This window comes from Silurus aristotelis, assembly GCF_946808225.1.
Source record: "Silurus aristotelis genome assembly, chromosome: 29".
Classification (NCBI taxonomy): Eukaryota; Metazoa; Chordata; class Actinopteri; order Siluriformes; family Siluridae; genus Silurus; species Silurus aristotelis.
In genome coordinates this window covers 11,576,452-11,591,910 of record NC_139602.1, presented here as the reverse complement: position 1 = coordinate 11,591,910, position 15,459 = coordinate 11,576,452, and the positions used below count along the sequence as shown (strand labels likewise).

The 15,459-nt window shown below is 36.5% G+C and overlaps 3 protein-coding genes and 1 long non-coding RNA gene across 5 annotated transcripts in view; 3 read left to right on the top strand and 1 right to left on the bottom strand.

Moving 5' to 3' along the window:
- The window catches only part of LOC310722976 (homeobox protein Hox-C4a-like), an 18,123-nt gene extending 2,664 nt beyond the window's left edge, over window positions 1-15,459 (top strand). Inside the window, exons 1-2 of one of the 2 annotated variants that reach the window (XM_083535827.1) lie at window positions 12,126-12,990; window positions 14,696-15,459. In XM_083535827.1, coding sequence (XP_083391953.1) covers window positions 12,651-12,990; window positions 14,696-14,988 — 633 coding nt within the window. In that variant the 5' untranslated portion in view covers window positions 12,126-12,650 and the 3' untranslated portion in view covers window positions 14,989-15,459. Of the gene's footprint in view, window positions 1-12,125; window positions 12,991-14,695 lie in introns of those variants that run through there. The other variant, XR_014532549.1, reaches the window with a different exon arrangement.
- Window positions 7-3,636, top strand: hoxc6b (homeobox C6b). Its single transcript, XM_083535825.1, has 2 exons — window positions 7-2,254; window positions 2,822-3,636. The coding sequence occupies exons 1-2, from the start codon at window positions 1,867-1,869 to the stop codon at window positions 3,097-3,099; spliced, it is 666 nt and encodes a 221-aa protein (XP_083391951.1). The 5' UTR covers window positions 7-1,866; the 3' UTR covers window positions 3,100-3,636.
- LOC310722979 lies at window positions 2,344-8,152 on the bottom strand. Its single transcript, XR_014532551.1, has 2 exons — window positions 6,582-8,152; window positions 2,344-6,529 (listed from the first exon to the last, which is right to left on the bottom strand). It is a non-coding gene; the product is annotated as an uncharacterized lncRNA (long non-coding RNA).
- On the top strand, window positions 5,194-8,154 carry LOC310722977 (homeobox protein Hox-C5-like). The gene is made up of 2 exons (XM_083535828.1): window positions 5,194-6,095; window positions 7,012-8,154. The coding sequence occupies exons 1-2, from the start codon at window positions 5,858-5,860 to the stop codon at window positions 7,206-7,208; spliced, it is 435 nt and encodes a 144-aa protein (XP_083391954.1). The 5' UTR covers window positions 5,194-5,857; the 3' UTR covers window positions 7,209-8,154.

Genomic DNA, 15,459 nt, shown 5'->3' with positions numbered 1-15,459 from the left:
GGAACTAAAAACAAATTGCGCTGCCTTTTATATACATTAGAAATTGTAATTATAATTTTTTGTAATGAATGTGATTATTATCCTTTCCATGAGCACGGCTGAGTCTTTGCGCTGCTTGTGAAGACGCTTTTGTTGAAAGTTGACATTTGTCTGGTTTATGACTTTCAGCTCAGGCGTTAAGCAGTAAAACTGCCATAAACCTCCTTCTGCCTCTCTATAAATTTCCCTTCTGCACAAAAGGAGTCAACACACACGAAAGTATGCACCAAACACACCAAGTATGCGCGGTACTTTTACCAATTATACAGTACAATACGGACACGAAAGTGTGTTAAAGACTGGAGACTTTCGCTTTTGTTCACCATGAGATCAACCCCGATTCATTTAGTTCAGCCGCACGAGCTAATTAAATACCACTCTAGAGACACGGAATCAATAAAGATTAAACACATTATATAATTACATTATACTAAGAGCGAGATAGATAGATAGATAGATAGATAGATAGATAGATAGATAGATAGATAGATAGATAGATAGATAGATAGATAGATAGATAGATAGATAGATAGATAGATAGATAGATAGAATCGCACTTTATTAGAATGCTCGGATTAAAGCAAGTTAAATCTAAATTTTTAAAAGAAAAATACAAAAACAATTATATTAATAGTATAATTGTAAAGTTAATAGTAATAATAATAATAATGTTTTATGCACTTGCACGTACACATTTCTGTATGAAAATAAAAACAATTTCAATAAATTCTTATTTTTTAATTACTTTAAAAACATTGTCATAGTTTTATCATTTTATTTAACTAATGTATTGGTAATTTTTTATTGTCCAATGTATTGTTTAACTTCTCGCTCTCGCGCATCCACTGCGTTATGAACTGATCACAGTATTTATGACTTTATTAACTATTGTCCGCCCGTTTCTCGGTTTTGCAGTAACAGATGAGGCTCAACATTTGTGTACATTAATATTGCTGTACATTATTAAATGATGTTATCGGTGTGATAAATGAAAGATGAACAAGAAGATTAGTCAAAATAATGACGCTACATTAAAGAGAATCAACATTTTATTGAGAACTGAAACAGTTTGATGTCATTTTTTGTAACGGAGGAGGAGATTAAGAAATATTGTGGAAATGTATACCATCAGGCCAAGAGAAAAAACCCTGTGTGTGTGTGTGTGTGTGTGTGTGTGTGTGTGTGTGTGTGTGTGTGTGTGTGTGTGTGTGTGTGTGTGTGTGTGTGTGTGTGTGTGAGAGAGAGAGAGAGAGAGAGAGAGAGAGAGAGAGAGAGAGAGAGAGAGAGAGAGAGAGAGAGAGGCTGAATAAAAAAAATATCTTCAAAAACTGTGTAATCTAATGTTAAGGTAGAAAATCTTGGCTTCTCTTTTCTCTCTCTCTCTCTCTCTCTCTCTCTCTCTCTCTCTCTCTCTCTCTCACTCTCTCTCTCTCTCTCTCTCTCACTCCATAATCAAGTCATTCATTGGATGAAATGTGGTCAGCTGACCCAGTCATCTCTGTCTATCTTAGAAAGGATGCTTTGAAAACACACGTTGAGCTGCGCGCGTGCAGTCTTTTATTGGTGTCCCGAAATAAATTAGACATCATACAGCACTGGAATTACAGAATAAAATAATTAAACAAAAAAATCTGCGAGGAAAAAGCATAGGATAGAAAGAAAGAAAGCGTGAATGAAGGAAGGGTTAGAAGGAGGGAGGGAGTAAAACAGGGAAAGACAGAGAACGAGAGAGAGATCATAGAAAGTAGGAGAGGGAGGGAAAGAGAAGAAGAGAGGTTTGGAGTGAGAGAGTGAGTGAGTGAGTGAGTGAGTGAGAGAGTGGACGGTATGAATTCCTATTTCACAAACTCGTCCCTCTCGTGCCACTTAACCGGAGCTCACGAGGTTTTGCCCAACGTGGCCCTGTCCAACTCGAGCGCCTACGACCCCGTGGTCCGCCATTTCCCGTCGTCCTATGGCGCGGCGAACCGGATGTACCGCGCGCCCTTCTACCCGCCGCAGGAAGACGTGATGTTCGGCGCGAGCCGTGCACCCTACGACTACGGATCCAATGCGTTTTACTCGGACAAAGACGCGATTTCCGGTTGCAGACAAAGCTTCGCGCAGGACTTCACCACCTCGCCGTCGTTAGAGCAATGCAGAAGCGCGTGCCAGGATCCAAAAAGCAGCAGCATACAGATTTATCCCTGGATGCAAAGAATGAACTCGCACAGTGGTGAGTTCACGAGATTTATTTATTCGTGTATTATGTAAAGACACGCAACTTAAACTTCTCTGACCATAACGCTTTTTTTTTCTACCGCAACTACAAATTTGCGTTTTTATTGTTTTATTACCCCATAAAGGTTTGGACAGAGCTTTCGCTCAGGCAGTAAATGTCCAACCAATCAATAAGAAAAATCCCATTTGGTCAAAAGAATAAGCAACAATAAGATTCAAAACAAAACCCTAAAAGAGTGGACTTGTGTGGCTCTGTTTGTGGACAAGCTGCTAATAAGAGGAATAAATTTGATAATGATTTTGCTCAAAACAAACAATCAAATGTCTGAATAATTAACTCGTCGTTCGTAAATTGAAAGTTAATTGAATATTAGAACCAAGAAAAAAAAATCGCAGCGTTGTTACAGTTACAGAATCAATAGATTTGAGTGAAACTTAAAAATGCTGGTCTTCATTGTACCACTAACAAGTTGTTCTTAATACACGGACTTTTTAACAAACCTGAACAGAAATGTCTACATCCTTCTTTCTCCCTGACTTTAACCACATTTCTTTTCCTCAGGTGTTGGTTATGGCTCTGACAGGCGCAGAGGTCGTCAGATTTATTCTCGATACCAAACACTGGAGCTGGAGAAAGAGTTTCACTACAACCGATATTTAACTCGGAGAAGAAGAATCGAGATCGCAAACACGCTGTGTCTGACCGAGCGACAAATTAAAATCTGGTTTCAGAACCGCAGGATGAAATGGAAGAAAGAGAACAATCTGAGCTCCACTCTGAGCGAACAGGAAACACGGAAAGAGGATACAGAAGAATCCACTAATGACACTAAGGAGTAGATTTTGTTGTTTTTGCATCAGGCACGTTGTACATACATGAAACTACCTAAAACATGTGCCAATATTATGTGTGATATATCATGCATATATAAATATAGAACATTATGGTTAAAAACTACCCATCAATTCAACTACCTTAAACAACTATTCAACTACCTGTTGAATTTTGCCTCACAAAATGTTATGCGCTACAAGTGTGGCTTTTTCCACGTATATCTCTGCTTTACTTATCCATCATGTAGAAAAATGGGTTAATAGAAAACTACCTGTTGACATTACCGTCGACTTTTGTTACTGGTTAAAATCTGATGGAAAGCTGAAAAATTGTTATATTTAACGATTATGTATACATTTGCATATATGGAAAACGTGTTTATATGAAATGACATTGCCTTAGTTGTTGTTGAGCGCCACAAGACATAAAAATGGACTATAATTTTTGTGTCTCGTTCATGCAACCAAGCAAATATTCGGTTATATAAAACAACCTGCTGAACAGGTATCATTTTTAAATAAACATCAACATGTATCCTTCAACTTGTGTCACTTGTTGTATGTTATTTACGATCGCACAAGCATGATCAGATTCAGAAACTCATGAAAGACACATCAGTCACTACAATTCCTGAAATGATTTTTAGAAAGTCAAACCTTAAGGTCGTCTTGATTATGTACACTTTCCATATATTATGTTTAAATTCAGAGTCCATACTTTCTGTTTACATGTTAACATGACCCGCAGCCAAACGCGTCTTCAAATAAGATTAAAGTCAATATTTAAAATAAATAAATAAAACATTCATAGTATATACAAATACTATTTTAAGCAAGTAGCGTCCAAATTACTCGGGCTTTACCTTCATGAAGTGCATTTTGACAACAAAATCTCACGACTTTAGATGTTTACTAGACAAACTAATCGCGCGGAGGACAAAATATGCAAATATGCATGCTTAAAAGTAATCAGTGCCGAGATTTGCGTTTTAACACAAACTGGAAGGATCTTTAAAATGTGGACCAGCAGAGACTTTTAAATTGCAAAGAAATAAGTAAAAAAAATAAATCTTGAAGGAAAACTAGAAGAAAAGGCAACTAACTCTCTGTTCATTTCACTCATATCGCAGGGAATATTCAGTGCACCAGTCACAAACTAATGTTTAGTGGAATTAGTATTATTTTCTTTACGCCCTAAAGCTTTCAGAAAAGGGGAAATAATAAAAAAAAACTTTAATGAAAACAAATAAGGATAAGGATGCAATGATCTCGCCATTCAAATAGATCCATAATCCTGATTAGGATGTAGACAAGAATAAAAACGCTGCTGCATTAAAATAAATAAAAAAATAATAAATAAAAAAAACCAAACTCAATGATTTTATGATTTAATAAATAGAAAACTAAAATGTAAATATTTAAAAGCATAACAACGTAATGAGTCGAATTCAAAACGGAGTCACTTAATAAGAAAACTATAAAGGGGAAGGGGGCAAATTTGGAGATTCTTTATATTTCCATCTACTAAAAATCTAGTATTATGGGAAACTACATGATGAATTTATACATTTCTACATTTTCGGTGTTTTTTGTTAAACTGTAACAGAACCTTATTAAAATGCACGGAAAGCAGGTCAGAACCACATTTCTGAGATCGTAACATTCTTTACAGGTTGAGAAAGTAAAATTTAAAGCTCGGGGTTAAAGATACCTAATTTTAGTTTAGTGTTTAATAATTCAGTATATTTAAAAACCCAAACTTATTAAATGCCATTGAAAGCAATATATCAATAATCACACATTAGCCTGGTAGTGAATAAACCATACAACTGAAATTGTAAACTATTACTAAAGTTATATTTGTTCCTGCAGTGGAATTACTTCAAAATGCAAAAATCTCCAAAACTAAGTGAGAAACAGAACGAAAATATTGAGGGCACGTTTTCAGGAGAAAAATATTAATTTACAACAATGGCATTCCATACCCTCTGCCTATTATTATTAAATACATTTTAAATAAAAAACATTCAGAAATAAATATTTTTATTATTATTATTATTATTATTATTATTATTATTGTTATTATTATTATTATTATTAATAATGTTTAATGTTTTGTTATCTAAAACTTGTACTGAATACAGCAAACTTATTTCCTGGCTAAGCATCGCTGTTTAATTGTCGAAAGACTTCATGACGTCTGTCTGAGTTCTTTATTTCTCTGCGGTTGGTCTACAAGAAAATCACAAGAAAAGTTTCCACGTTACAAGGAAATGAATTTACCGAATGAAATCTCTTGTCCTATACAGTCTTAATCACCAGGTGACGCTATTGGCTCTTGTTTGCCATGTCACTGTTGCGCAACTTGTGTTTTTACAGCTCCATTACTAAAGCCCTGACACGATCTAACTAAATGTATGACTGGAGGAAACGAGCACGTGATCCACTTGAAGCGTTCTATATTTGGCCAATAGAAAATGAAGACTGTGAAAAAAAAACTTTCTCCTATAAATTCTAGATTAAATCCTATAGAATTCATGCGAGACACAAATCATACACATTTACACCAAGAAAAAAAAACCCAGCCCAAAAGCTTTGCGAGATGACATCTTACGTTTCCGATTGAAGAAATCGGGTCACGCGGCGTCCGCTTTCGCAAAACCCCAGAACCGCGCCCACGAAGTCCACGCGAGCGATCGAGCAAGCGAGCAACGCGCGCCCCCTGCCCCGTTACAGCCACCGCCGCCGTAGCCGCGTGCGGGAGATGAGCTCCGGTCCACCTGCTGACCACGAACACCACCAACACCACGACGACTATGACCGCGCCTCGGAACCGCCGTATGATCGGCAAAGCGCACACGCCGACACCGGGAGTCACGACGACGCGTTCGAGGTCGAACAGAAAGCAAAAGTCGGCCCGGAAAAGAAAGTGAAAGCTGTACAGCTCTCGTGCACTCGACCGCAAATCTACCCGTGGATGACCAAACTGCACGCGACCCACGGTAACAACAACAAAAAAGTTTTCTCCTGTTCTCACTTTCGCTCCTTCGTGCGTTTTTCTCTCGGTTTCCTCCCCCTGGTTCATTCATTGTTATTTTTCCCCGAGTTTTATAGACCTCATTCGGAAATAATAAAACCGACGGTCGTAAATTTTTATGACAAAAGGCTTCAATTGCTCGTAAAACTGTCCGCTCGCGACCAAGAGACCATCCGCGACCAAATTTATGGTGGTCTAATTGGATAAGGGAAACAACAAACCACCAAACCGAGTTAGGACTCGAAATCAATTTAATAAATAGAATAAATAAATAAAAATAGATTAATTTCACTCTAATGTGTTAGAAAAAAAGCTTCGAGTTAAGAATAAAGGATTGTGTTTCAGTGTGTTTGGAGCTTTGTTTGGAACGTGTGCAGTGATGAATAATACAGTGTTTGTCTGTAAGCGACTCATTTAACGAGATGAATATAAAATATCATGGTGTTGTTACAGCTACAGGGGCTGATATGTATTTAACACACGTGTCCAAAACTGTCAGTATTTGTTTGTTTGTTTTTTTTTGTTTCCATACAACGTTGTTTTTATTTCTCTTGATAAAAAGCTTTTCAGTAAAATATCGACAGTGATGTTTCCTGAGTAACCAGAATACAGTGTTGTGTTCATTTAGCTGATTAATGTGCTAAAAGCTGCTTGTGTAAATTCATCGCCTTGTTCAAATAAAATTAATTACAATCTGAATTCAACTATTTATGTTTGTGTGTGAATTCAACCAACTATTACACTAAATATATTCTAGACTTAGAATAAAAAAAGGAATAAAGCAGCACCAGTGCAACACGTCTAAATCTTGCATGTGGCCCATTTGACATTCCCCAATATTAAAATTAGACTTCTGTGTGTTTACTGTGTTTAAACTTCAGAATCGGATGGGAAACGAGCGAGGACGAGTTATACCCGATACCAAACACTGGAGCTGGAGAAAGAATTTCACTACAACCGTTATTTATCCAGACGAAGGAGAATCGAGATCGCACACACTCTGTGTCTGAATGAGAGGCAGATCAAAATTTGGTTTCAGAACCGCAGAATGAAATGGAAGAAAGACACAAAGACATAAAATTATACTTCAATTTTAACCTAAAACAGATTCAGAACATACATTTTATCTTTATAATGCTAAACGCTCAGAGAAGAAAATCCCACCTGTACACCTCTATGTTGCAGGGATGGTGCAGATGGTTTTTATGTAGAAACATGGATATCTAGGAGATCGAATTGGGATTTATGTTTATAAAAAAAAACATATTAAACAATATATAGGTGCCACCTCAGAGACAAGCAAATGCACAGGCCAGTACACAATTCTTCTAAGTGTGTATGCATTTTATTTACTCTCGAGTTTTGCGTTATGAACACGCAGATCGCCATGTTTCACTTTTACTGAACTTTGGAGATGAACCTAAAGTGCACGTGCGCCGCTCCTTCCAATTAGTTCGTAATAGGAAACGTTTACGTTACAAGCCTTGTGGTAATGTTACGCTGACGAACATGGCCACCTTGTGATGAATCCTCCTTCACACTAATAAATAAATAAAGCTGAGATGGTCTGGAGAGCGTGATGATGTCCACAATCTGGACGATAACAAACAGAAGCCTACTGATGATAATAACGCATTAGTGTCATTTTTACAGCAAGAATGAGTCACTTGTGCTGGAGCACTTAGATATAAGCCTAATACTGAGATATATATTAATATATACGTACAAAGATGTATTTTTGTCTAATTTATGAGATTATAACGCGTCATAACTTCTACTATGAGACATGTCTGTGAGTCACCATGTCACCGGGGTCAGTGCACATTACCTCCATTTAAATTTGCTTAAAAATCTCTGCTTACTTTATCCATCTTCTTTATTCTTTAAGATTTACAGTGTTTTTTGAACGTCACTAACAGAGCAGATGGTGTTTACTGGAAATATGAGGAAATAGAGTTGTGCAAATAATGCATTTAACAACATACATGCCAATCCTGTACTAAATAAAATATTTAAAAATGCCACTTTGTGTGTGTGTGTGTGTGTGTGTGTGTGTGTGTGTGTGTGTGTGTGTGTGTGTGTGTGTGTGTGTGTTAATTCGATGCTCAGCTGCTAAAGAGACACTGAGTAATTTCCGTTCGTGTCACTTGTCCAAATAACATCCGCAAAGTGTCAGGTTTTTTTCCAGGGTGTCTGCTAAAAGAATTTCAACAATGTTGTTCCTTTATGAACAATTTATAAAACCGGATTATTTTGGGTTTAAGACTAAGGTGCACACGATTTCGTTACACGGTCTGAAATTAATCTCTGAAAACAATATTAAAGCGGTCTGAAAGGCTAATGTGAGACTTTTCCTCGCGCTGTCTTTCGGTTCTTCTGTAATTATTTACAGTACAGACAGATGCCTGTAAAACGTTTTATGGCTCTGACACCTAATAAAACTTTATGGCTCTAAAACGACGACAGTTGTATCCTGTCTATTGAAACAGATGGGAAATGAGAACATGTTTTAATCTGACTGGTTGCATTCCTGACTCTGATGTTCATTCCAGAACTGAATAACGTTTAATCGTTTTATGAATAAGAATTCAAAATAATGTAAATAATAATTGCTAAATGTACGACAAATTTAATGTTACTGGAAATTAATTATTACAAATAAAATGGGCAATGAATTTGAATATGTAATACATTCTTACTTTGTGAAGGTAAATGAAACATTTATAGATGAACCTCAGCCACAGTGATTTATTATAAAAAAAAATGTTCTTTACGTTTTCTCAAATGTGAAGATAAATAAATTATATATAAAAAAAAACAGAGGGCATTACAAGTACACACACACACACACACACACACACACACACACACACACACACACACACACACACACACACGCACACACACACTCAGCACATTAACACATTATTTTAAGTCATGACCTATAAATTATGCAGGTTACTCACCACTGCAGCGTTGCTTACAGGCCACAATAAACACACACACACACACACACACACACACACACACACACACACACACACACACACACACACACACACACACACACACACACAAGATTATTACTGATACAATATAAACATTCAGCACTTGGCCAGAGCTGGAACCCGTGTGGGTTCGTGTTTTTATCCACTTTTTGAAACTTTTGCAGCCTGAATGAAGCCCATAGGAAGTGTGTGTGTGTGTGTGTGTGTGTGTGTGTGTGTGTGTGTGTGTGTGTGTGTGTGTGTGTGTGTGTGTGTGTGTGTGTGTGTGTGTGTGTGTGTGTGTGTGTGTGTGTGTGAGTGAGTGGCCAGCATGCAGCACGTGACGCCATTAGAGTAAGTTTTATGGTTTATAGGCAGAAGTGACAAAAAAGCCCTCGAGTTAAGCCAATGCAAGTGGACAGAAGACCACAGAGGGTTCCCTGGATGATTTCTTTTTAACTTCAAAATGGTGCTGTAAGTTAATAACCGAACTCATAATGAAATAGTCACAGCCCCTCCAACACCCTTGGGGGATTAATTAATACACTAATTTAATATTTTCTACAGAAGATGTTCATTTAATGTTTCCTGAGCAAATGCTCGTGGTGTTCCCCGAGCTAATGTGTTTCAATTAGGTTCTTTAAATGCTCTATTTAATCTTGTTATGCTTCCAGTTTCCTTGTTTCTGTTTTCTGTTGATGATTTTTACAGCATCAGGAGAGTCAGAACCACTTTGTCGATCATAAAGTCAATGCAAATGGACAAGATGTTAATGTTAATTAACAAAAGAGAGATTATATTCTTTGTCTAAGGTTTGTTCGCTCCGTCTGTCTCTTTCTTTTATTATAAATTCTAAGTTGTAACTATAGTGAATTGTGCACTTGACACTGTTTTGTCTGAAAATAGGTTTATTCACAACAGATGAAAATCTTTGCATCAAGACACTTAATGCACAAACAAAACTGAGAAATAAAATATTTAGATTCTGTAAAATACTGGCATGTGTGAAACAGATTTGTAAAGTATTTACTCTATTTTTAGGTAGATCTTGAGAGCTTTATCTTGCAGATTATGTACTTTGTGTTAGATTTACCTGCTCTTGCATTGTTCTTGTATTTAAAATGGATTTTCCGTTTTATTGCGAATCATAATCATTGTGATGAAGTGCATTTTCAAATGTAATTTAACAAGGAAGGCACGAGGCCTTAATGCAGAAACAAAACAACGTATTCTCTCTCTCTCTCTCTCTCTCTCTCTCTCTCTCTCTCTCTCTCTCTCTCTCTCTCTCTCTCTCTCTCTCTCTCTCTCTCTCTCTCTCTCTCCCTCTCTCTCTCACTCTCCCTCTCTCTCTCTCCTCTGTGTCTGAGCTAAAATATATTACATAACACATTTTGTATATTTATTACTATTCCATTGTTACTAGTACTACTGCAATAATAACAATATTAATAAATATAATAAAATTATAATAAGTATTACAATTCCATTTATTTGTATATTTGCTTGTTTGTTTTGTTTAAGCAGCTCGTCACTCAGAGTAACAAATTTCACTAAAATATCTACAGACAAATAAGCAAATGTATTAATTTCTTTCTTTCCAGGGGACAGTGAAGGAGATTGTTGGAGATTTAGATTACTACAGTTTAGCTAAACGTGTGAGCTCTTCATCTATAAAACATGAAATTAAAATTAACTCTTAAACCCAGACAAACATCTTTCAGAAAGCATCAGGGTCTTGACGCATATTAAGTCCACATTGAGTCGTGAGGATGAAGGGAGGACAAATGGCGTTTTGTATCGGGACAAATTTCATTGACGGTTTCTCATCAATAACTCCGTGGCAGTGAACTATTGAAACAGATCTGATGGCGGGGTGAAACGTCGGTCACCCTGTCTAATATTAAAATATGTGCCCAGCAAGAGAGAGGAGAAGGGGGGCGTGAGGAGGTAAAATAGGGGGATGGGGATGGCATTGAAGATTTATGGTGACATATATTAAAAAACAGATGCATCTGATCTGAGAGTTTTCGCCATAATGAGCAGTTTTGGTGTGTAAATATACATTTTACATTCTGATCTAAACATTGATCGTGTGCAGCGATTAAATTATAAAAAACAATCTATAAATATTTAGAAACAGTAATACATGTATTTGTATTATTATTATTATTATTATTATTATTATTATTATTATTATTATTATTATTATTATTATGATTAAGTTGATTGTTCAGATTGATGGTCAGAGAAAAGGGTGAGAGAATGATTGTCAAAATATTGCTTTTTTTCTTTTTCTAAAGATTTTACCCTGTGAGAACATTCGGCTTTTTGTTTTTATAAACATATTTATTTTTCTTTAATCTTTGCAGAGGCTCATGTTGGTGTAGTGTAAATGCAACATAGCGTTAATTATCGTCTGTAATAATGCGAGGTTTGAACGAGTATGTCGTGTGTGTGTGTGTGTGTGTGTGTGTGTGTGTGTGTGTGTGTGTGTATGTGTGCTAAGAACAGATTGTTTTGCGCTCTCGGTTGCTGCTGTTTGTTTATAAGTCGTCTATATGAACCCTGTAGAACCGAATTTGTGTGACTTTCGGACAACCGCAAATTCGCATCTACGGGACTACATGGGCGATTTCTTATCCCAGGGTCTCTCTCTCTCTCTCTCTCTCTCTCTCTCTCTCTCTCTCTCTCTCTCTCTCTCTCTCTCTCTCTCTCTCTGTGTGTGTGTGTGTGTGTGTGTGTGTGTGTGTGTGTGTGTGTGTTTGACCCAATGATGTGAGATTTAATGAAGAACAGAAAGTATAAATACAGGTGTATAAATATTTTTTAGATATAGATATGAATCCCATTTTGAATATGGTTAAAGATTGCTGCTGGCGATATGTTTACTGACTAAAACATATTTTTTATTTACAATAAGGAAAAACACATAGTATAACAACAATTCACTTTTATTATTATTACAATTATTATTATTAGTAGTAGTACTATTATTATCATCATCATCTTCATCATCATCATTATTATTATTATTATTATTATTATTATTATTATTATCTAACCATTTAAAGTAGCATAAAAACACTGTTTGCAGGATAAATTCGAATCAAAATACAACACAATATGTATGTGTAATGTTTAGTTTACACAATGATAAATTGATTATGTGACAGGAACGTTTTTTTGCAGAGCAGATCTGAGATCTAAAAGCCTCCTTTTAAAATGCAACCAGGAACATTTCCAATAAAATTCTGCCTGCGGCATAAAATCCCAGAGATGCTCCTACAAATAAACTGGCACAGTGATTTATCATTTTTCTTTGCATAATATTTCATTAGGATTGGATTTTGCCAAGAAAATCTTGGCTTCCACATCCGGGTATTTTGACCCTAGCGCGTGCTATTGGCCTGAGCCGAGTCTCGTGATCAAAGAAACTTTGCAGGCTCCGCTTTAGTGCTGTGAGGGGTGGGCTTTTACAGAGCAGTAAAACGACACAAAGAAGGAAAATTTATTTCTTCCCCCTCCCTAAATTAATGATCATGAGCTCGTATTTGATGAACTCGAACTACATCGATCCTAAATTTCCTCCGTGCGAAGAATATTCACAAAATGACTACATCAGTGCTGAATGTTACAGACGCGCTCGCGACGCCGACTACCAGCAGGAGTTATTATATCCTCAAAGTGTCACCTACCAGGAGGGCAAATATGAGTGTGAAAGCATTCCTGAGCACGGGGGGAATTTACACGGGGCAAAAACATACACACCTCCGACTGCTGCCCCTGCCACCCAGACCACTGCCCCTGAAGTGCCCTCCGACAGCAAAGCGCCTGTGGTGTATCCCTGGATGAGAAAACTCCACTCCGGTGCAGGTAAGAAACTGCGCAAAACCAGAACCATCTGTAGATTATTTGATTTCTTTTTGCACTGTTATGATCATTGTTTAGATTACATCCTGTTTTTTTTATTCCCGCTCTTTTTTTTTTCTTTTTTTTTTACTGCATGTTAGTGTTTTTCTGTCCTAACACATTTATTCTTATCTTCTAGCTGTAAATGAGCTGATCAGCTGAACTCAGATCAGGAAAACGCTTAAATGTCCAGTACTGGGGAGAAATCAAGAAGCACATACGCAACAACTCTTATTCTTCTCGTTCCTCATCTCCCTCTGTTTATGTTCCCTTCCCTGTTTTACTTTCCCTTTATGTTTGCCATTAAAGCCCACCAGTCACGCGGGCTATGTGATGTTTGACGGTATTAAGAGAGAAATCCTTTGAAGCGACACACTCACCAGGCGGATTTACTACCGAGCGCCGGCTATTACACCCGCCATAAATTTTACAGCAGCGCCAATAGAGCGGACAGCTTTGTGTGTGTGTGTGTGTGTGTGTGTGTGTGTGTGTGTGTGTGTGTGTGTGTGTGTGTGTGTGTGTGTGTGTGTCGGCGGAGGGAAAGTATTTGAAGAGATCCCACAAAAAATCCAGTGATTAATAATTCAGACCATTCATTATTTGTGTATCTTAAATAGACCAGGACTAGAGTTCATCTTGTGTTAATGAAAATAAAACGGTTTCAGATTGAATTTACATGATTAGAGATATAAATGTAGTTATGAATGAAGGTTATAACAATTATTGTGGACTATCACGAGCTTTTCTGCTTTACATTATTAATCATGAGATTTCTGTTCTGCGCAGTGGAGATGAACTGATCTGAGATTCGGGTGGAAAAAGACCCTGCTAAAGGAGTATATGGTCGTCACTTTAATCACATGAGCTCTGTGGTGGAGTCTGTAGTGTTTTACACTGGTGAATGAAGTGCATTTTCTTTGTTTGGAAAGACTGAAGTTCACAGCAGCTTTATCTTCAAACTAAAATCTTTCCAGGGTTCCAAAAACTCGTCCAGTTGGACATCAGTTTAATTGAAAATAATCATAGACTCAACAGAGAGCAGTCAAAATAATCATTCAGGCGAGTGTGTGTGTGTGTGTGTGTGTGTGTGTGTGTGTGTGTGTGTGTGTGTGTGTGTGTGTGTGTGTGTGTGTGTGACTTATTTTCTGTACTAAACATAAAAAATAATTCATTTTTCTATTATAAACATTTGCTATACACTTTAATCGATAATACTACTACTATAATAATAATAATAATAATAATAATAATAATAATAATAATAATAATAATAATAATAATACCAATAACAATAATAATAATAATAATAATAATAATAATAATAATAATAACAATAATAATAATAATAACAATAATAATAAGAATTGTATAAAAAATAAAACATGAATTTACAGTCATAATCAGCTTTATGCTTAATTTGCACTCACACTGGTTGAAAATCTCCAGGTTTAAAGTGTTTTGTGTGTCTACTGTTGACTGTGTCTCAAAAATACGGTTATTTTTTTACACACACACACACACACACACACACACACACACACACACACAACACACACACACACACACAATGATCAAAGATCGTGTTTATCATCGACATGCATCACATTAGGAATAATAACTATCGTTGTTGTGGATATTCGATTAGTTTAAATGTATTTCTCTTTTTCAGCAAACTTTGGTTCTGAGCCGAAGCGTTCCCGCACTGCTTACACTCGGCAGCAGATCCTCGAGCTCGAGAAGGAGTTTCACTATAGCAGATACTTAACCAGAAGGAGAAGAATCGAGATCGCCAACACGCTGTGTCTGAACGAGAGGCAGATCAAAATCTGGTTTCAGAACCGCAGAATGAAATGGAAGAAGGATCACAGGTTACCCAACACCAAGGTCCGACCTTCATCCTCCTCTTCTTTCTCCTCTTCTTCAAATGATACAGCGCGAGACCAGGACTTCACAAAAATGTAGACTCGAAAGACATTTCATGGACACCAGAGCGCGACTAAAAACAATTTCATACTTTCTTCTTTTAATTCAAAACAAATGTTAATTTATTTCAGTGTATTTATTTGTATTTAAAACAAAATTTATTAATATTGCTGACTCTTAAGTGTTTATTTCGTATTGTCTTTATATTAATATTTGAACAGGACAGATTCTATCAAATATCCAACATTTGCACAGTGTTGCTTATTTATATCATTAGATTCATGTGTTTTTTTTTTTACGTTTTTCTTGAATGTAATTAATATAAAGATGTATAGGCTGCTGTAATATGAGGAAACTTACAACAACAACAAAAATAGAGATTTTTCTTTTAGGTTTTGTGCCGCGGACTGTTTCATTTTATCAAACGCGTAGAAAAATCATGTGAAATGCACTTGGTGTTATTTGGTGCTATACGTGATTGTGGTCAATAAAGGTTGCTATTGCATCTAA

Coding starts and splice junctions, on each gene's coding strand:
- hoxc6b (XM_083535825.1), top strand. CDS start 1,867: ATGAATTCCTATTTCACAAACTCGTCCCTCTCGTGCCACTTAACCGGA. Junction 2,255..2,821: donor AAGAATGAACTCGCACAGTG/GTGAGTTCACGA, acceptor TCTTTTCCTCAG/GTGTTGGTTATGGCTCTGAC.
- LOC310722977 (XM_083535828.1), top strand. CDS start 5,858: ATGAGCTCCGGTCCACCTGCTGACCACGAACACCACCAACACCACGAC. Junction 6,096..7,011: donor CAAACTGCACGCGACCCACG/GTAACAACAACA, acceptor TTTAAACTTCAG/AATCGGATGGGAAACGAGCG.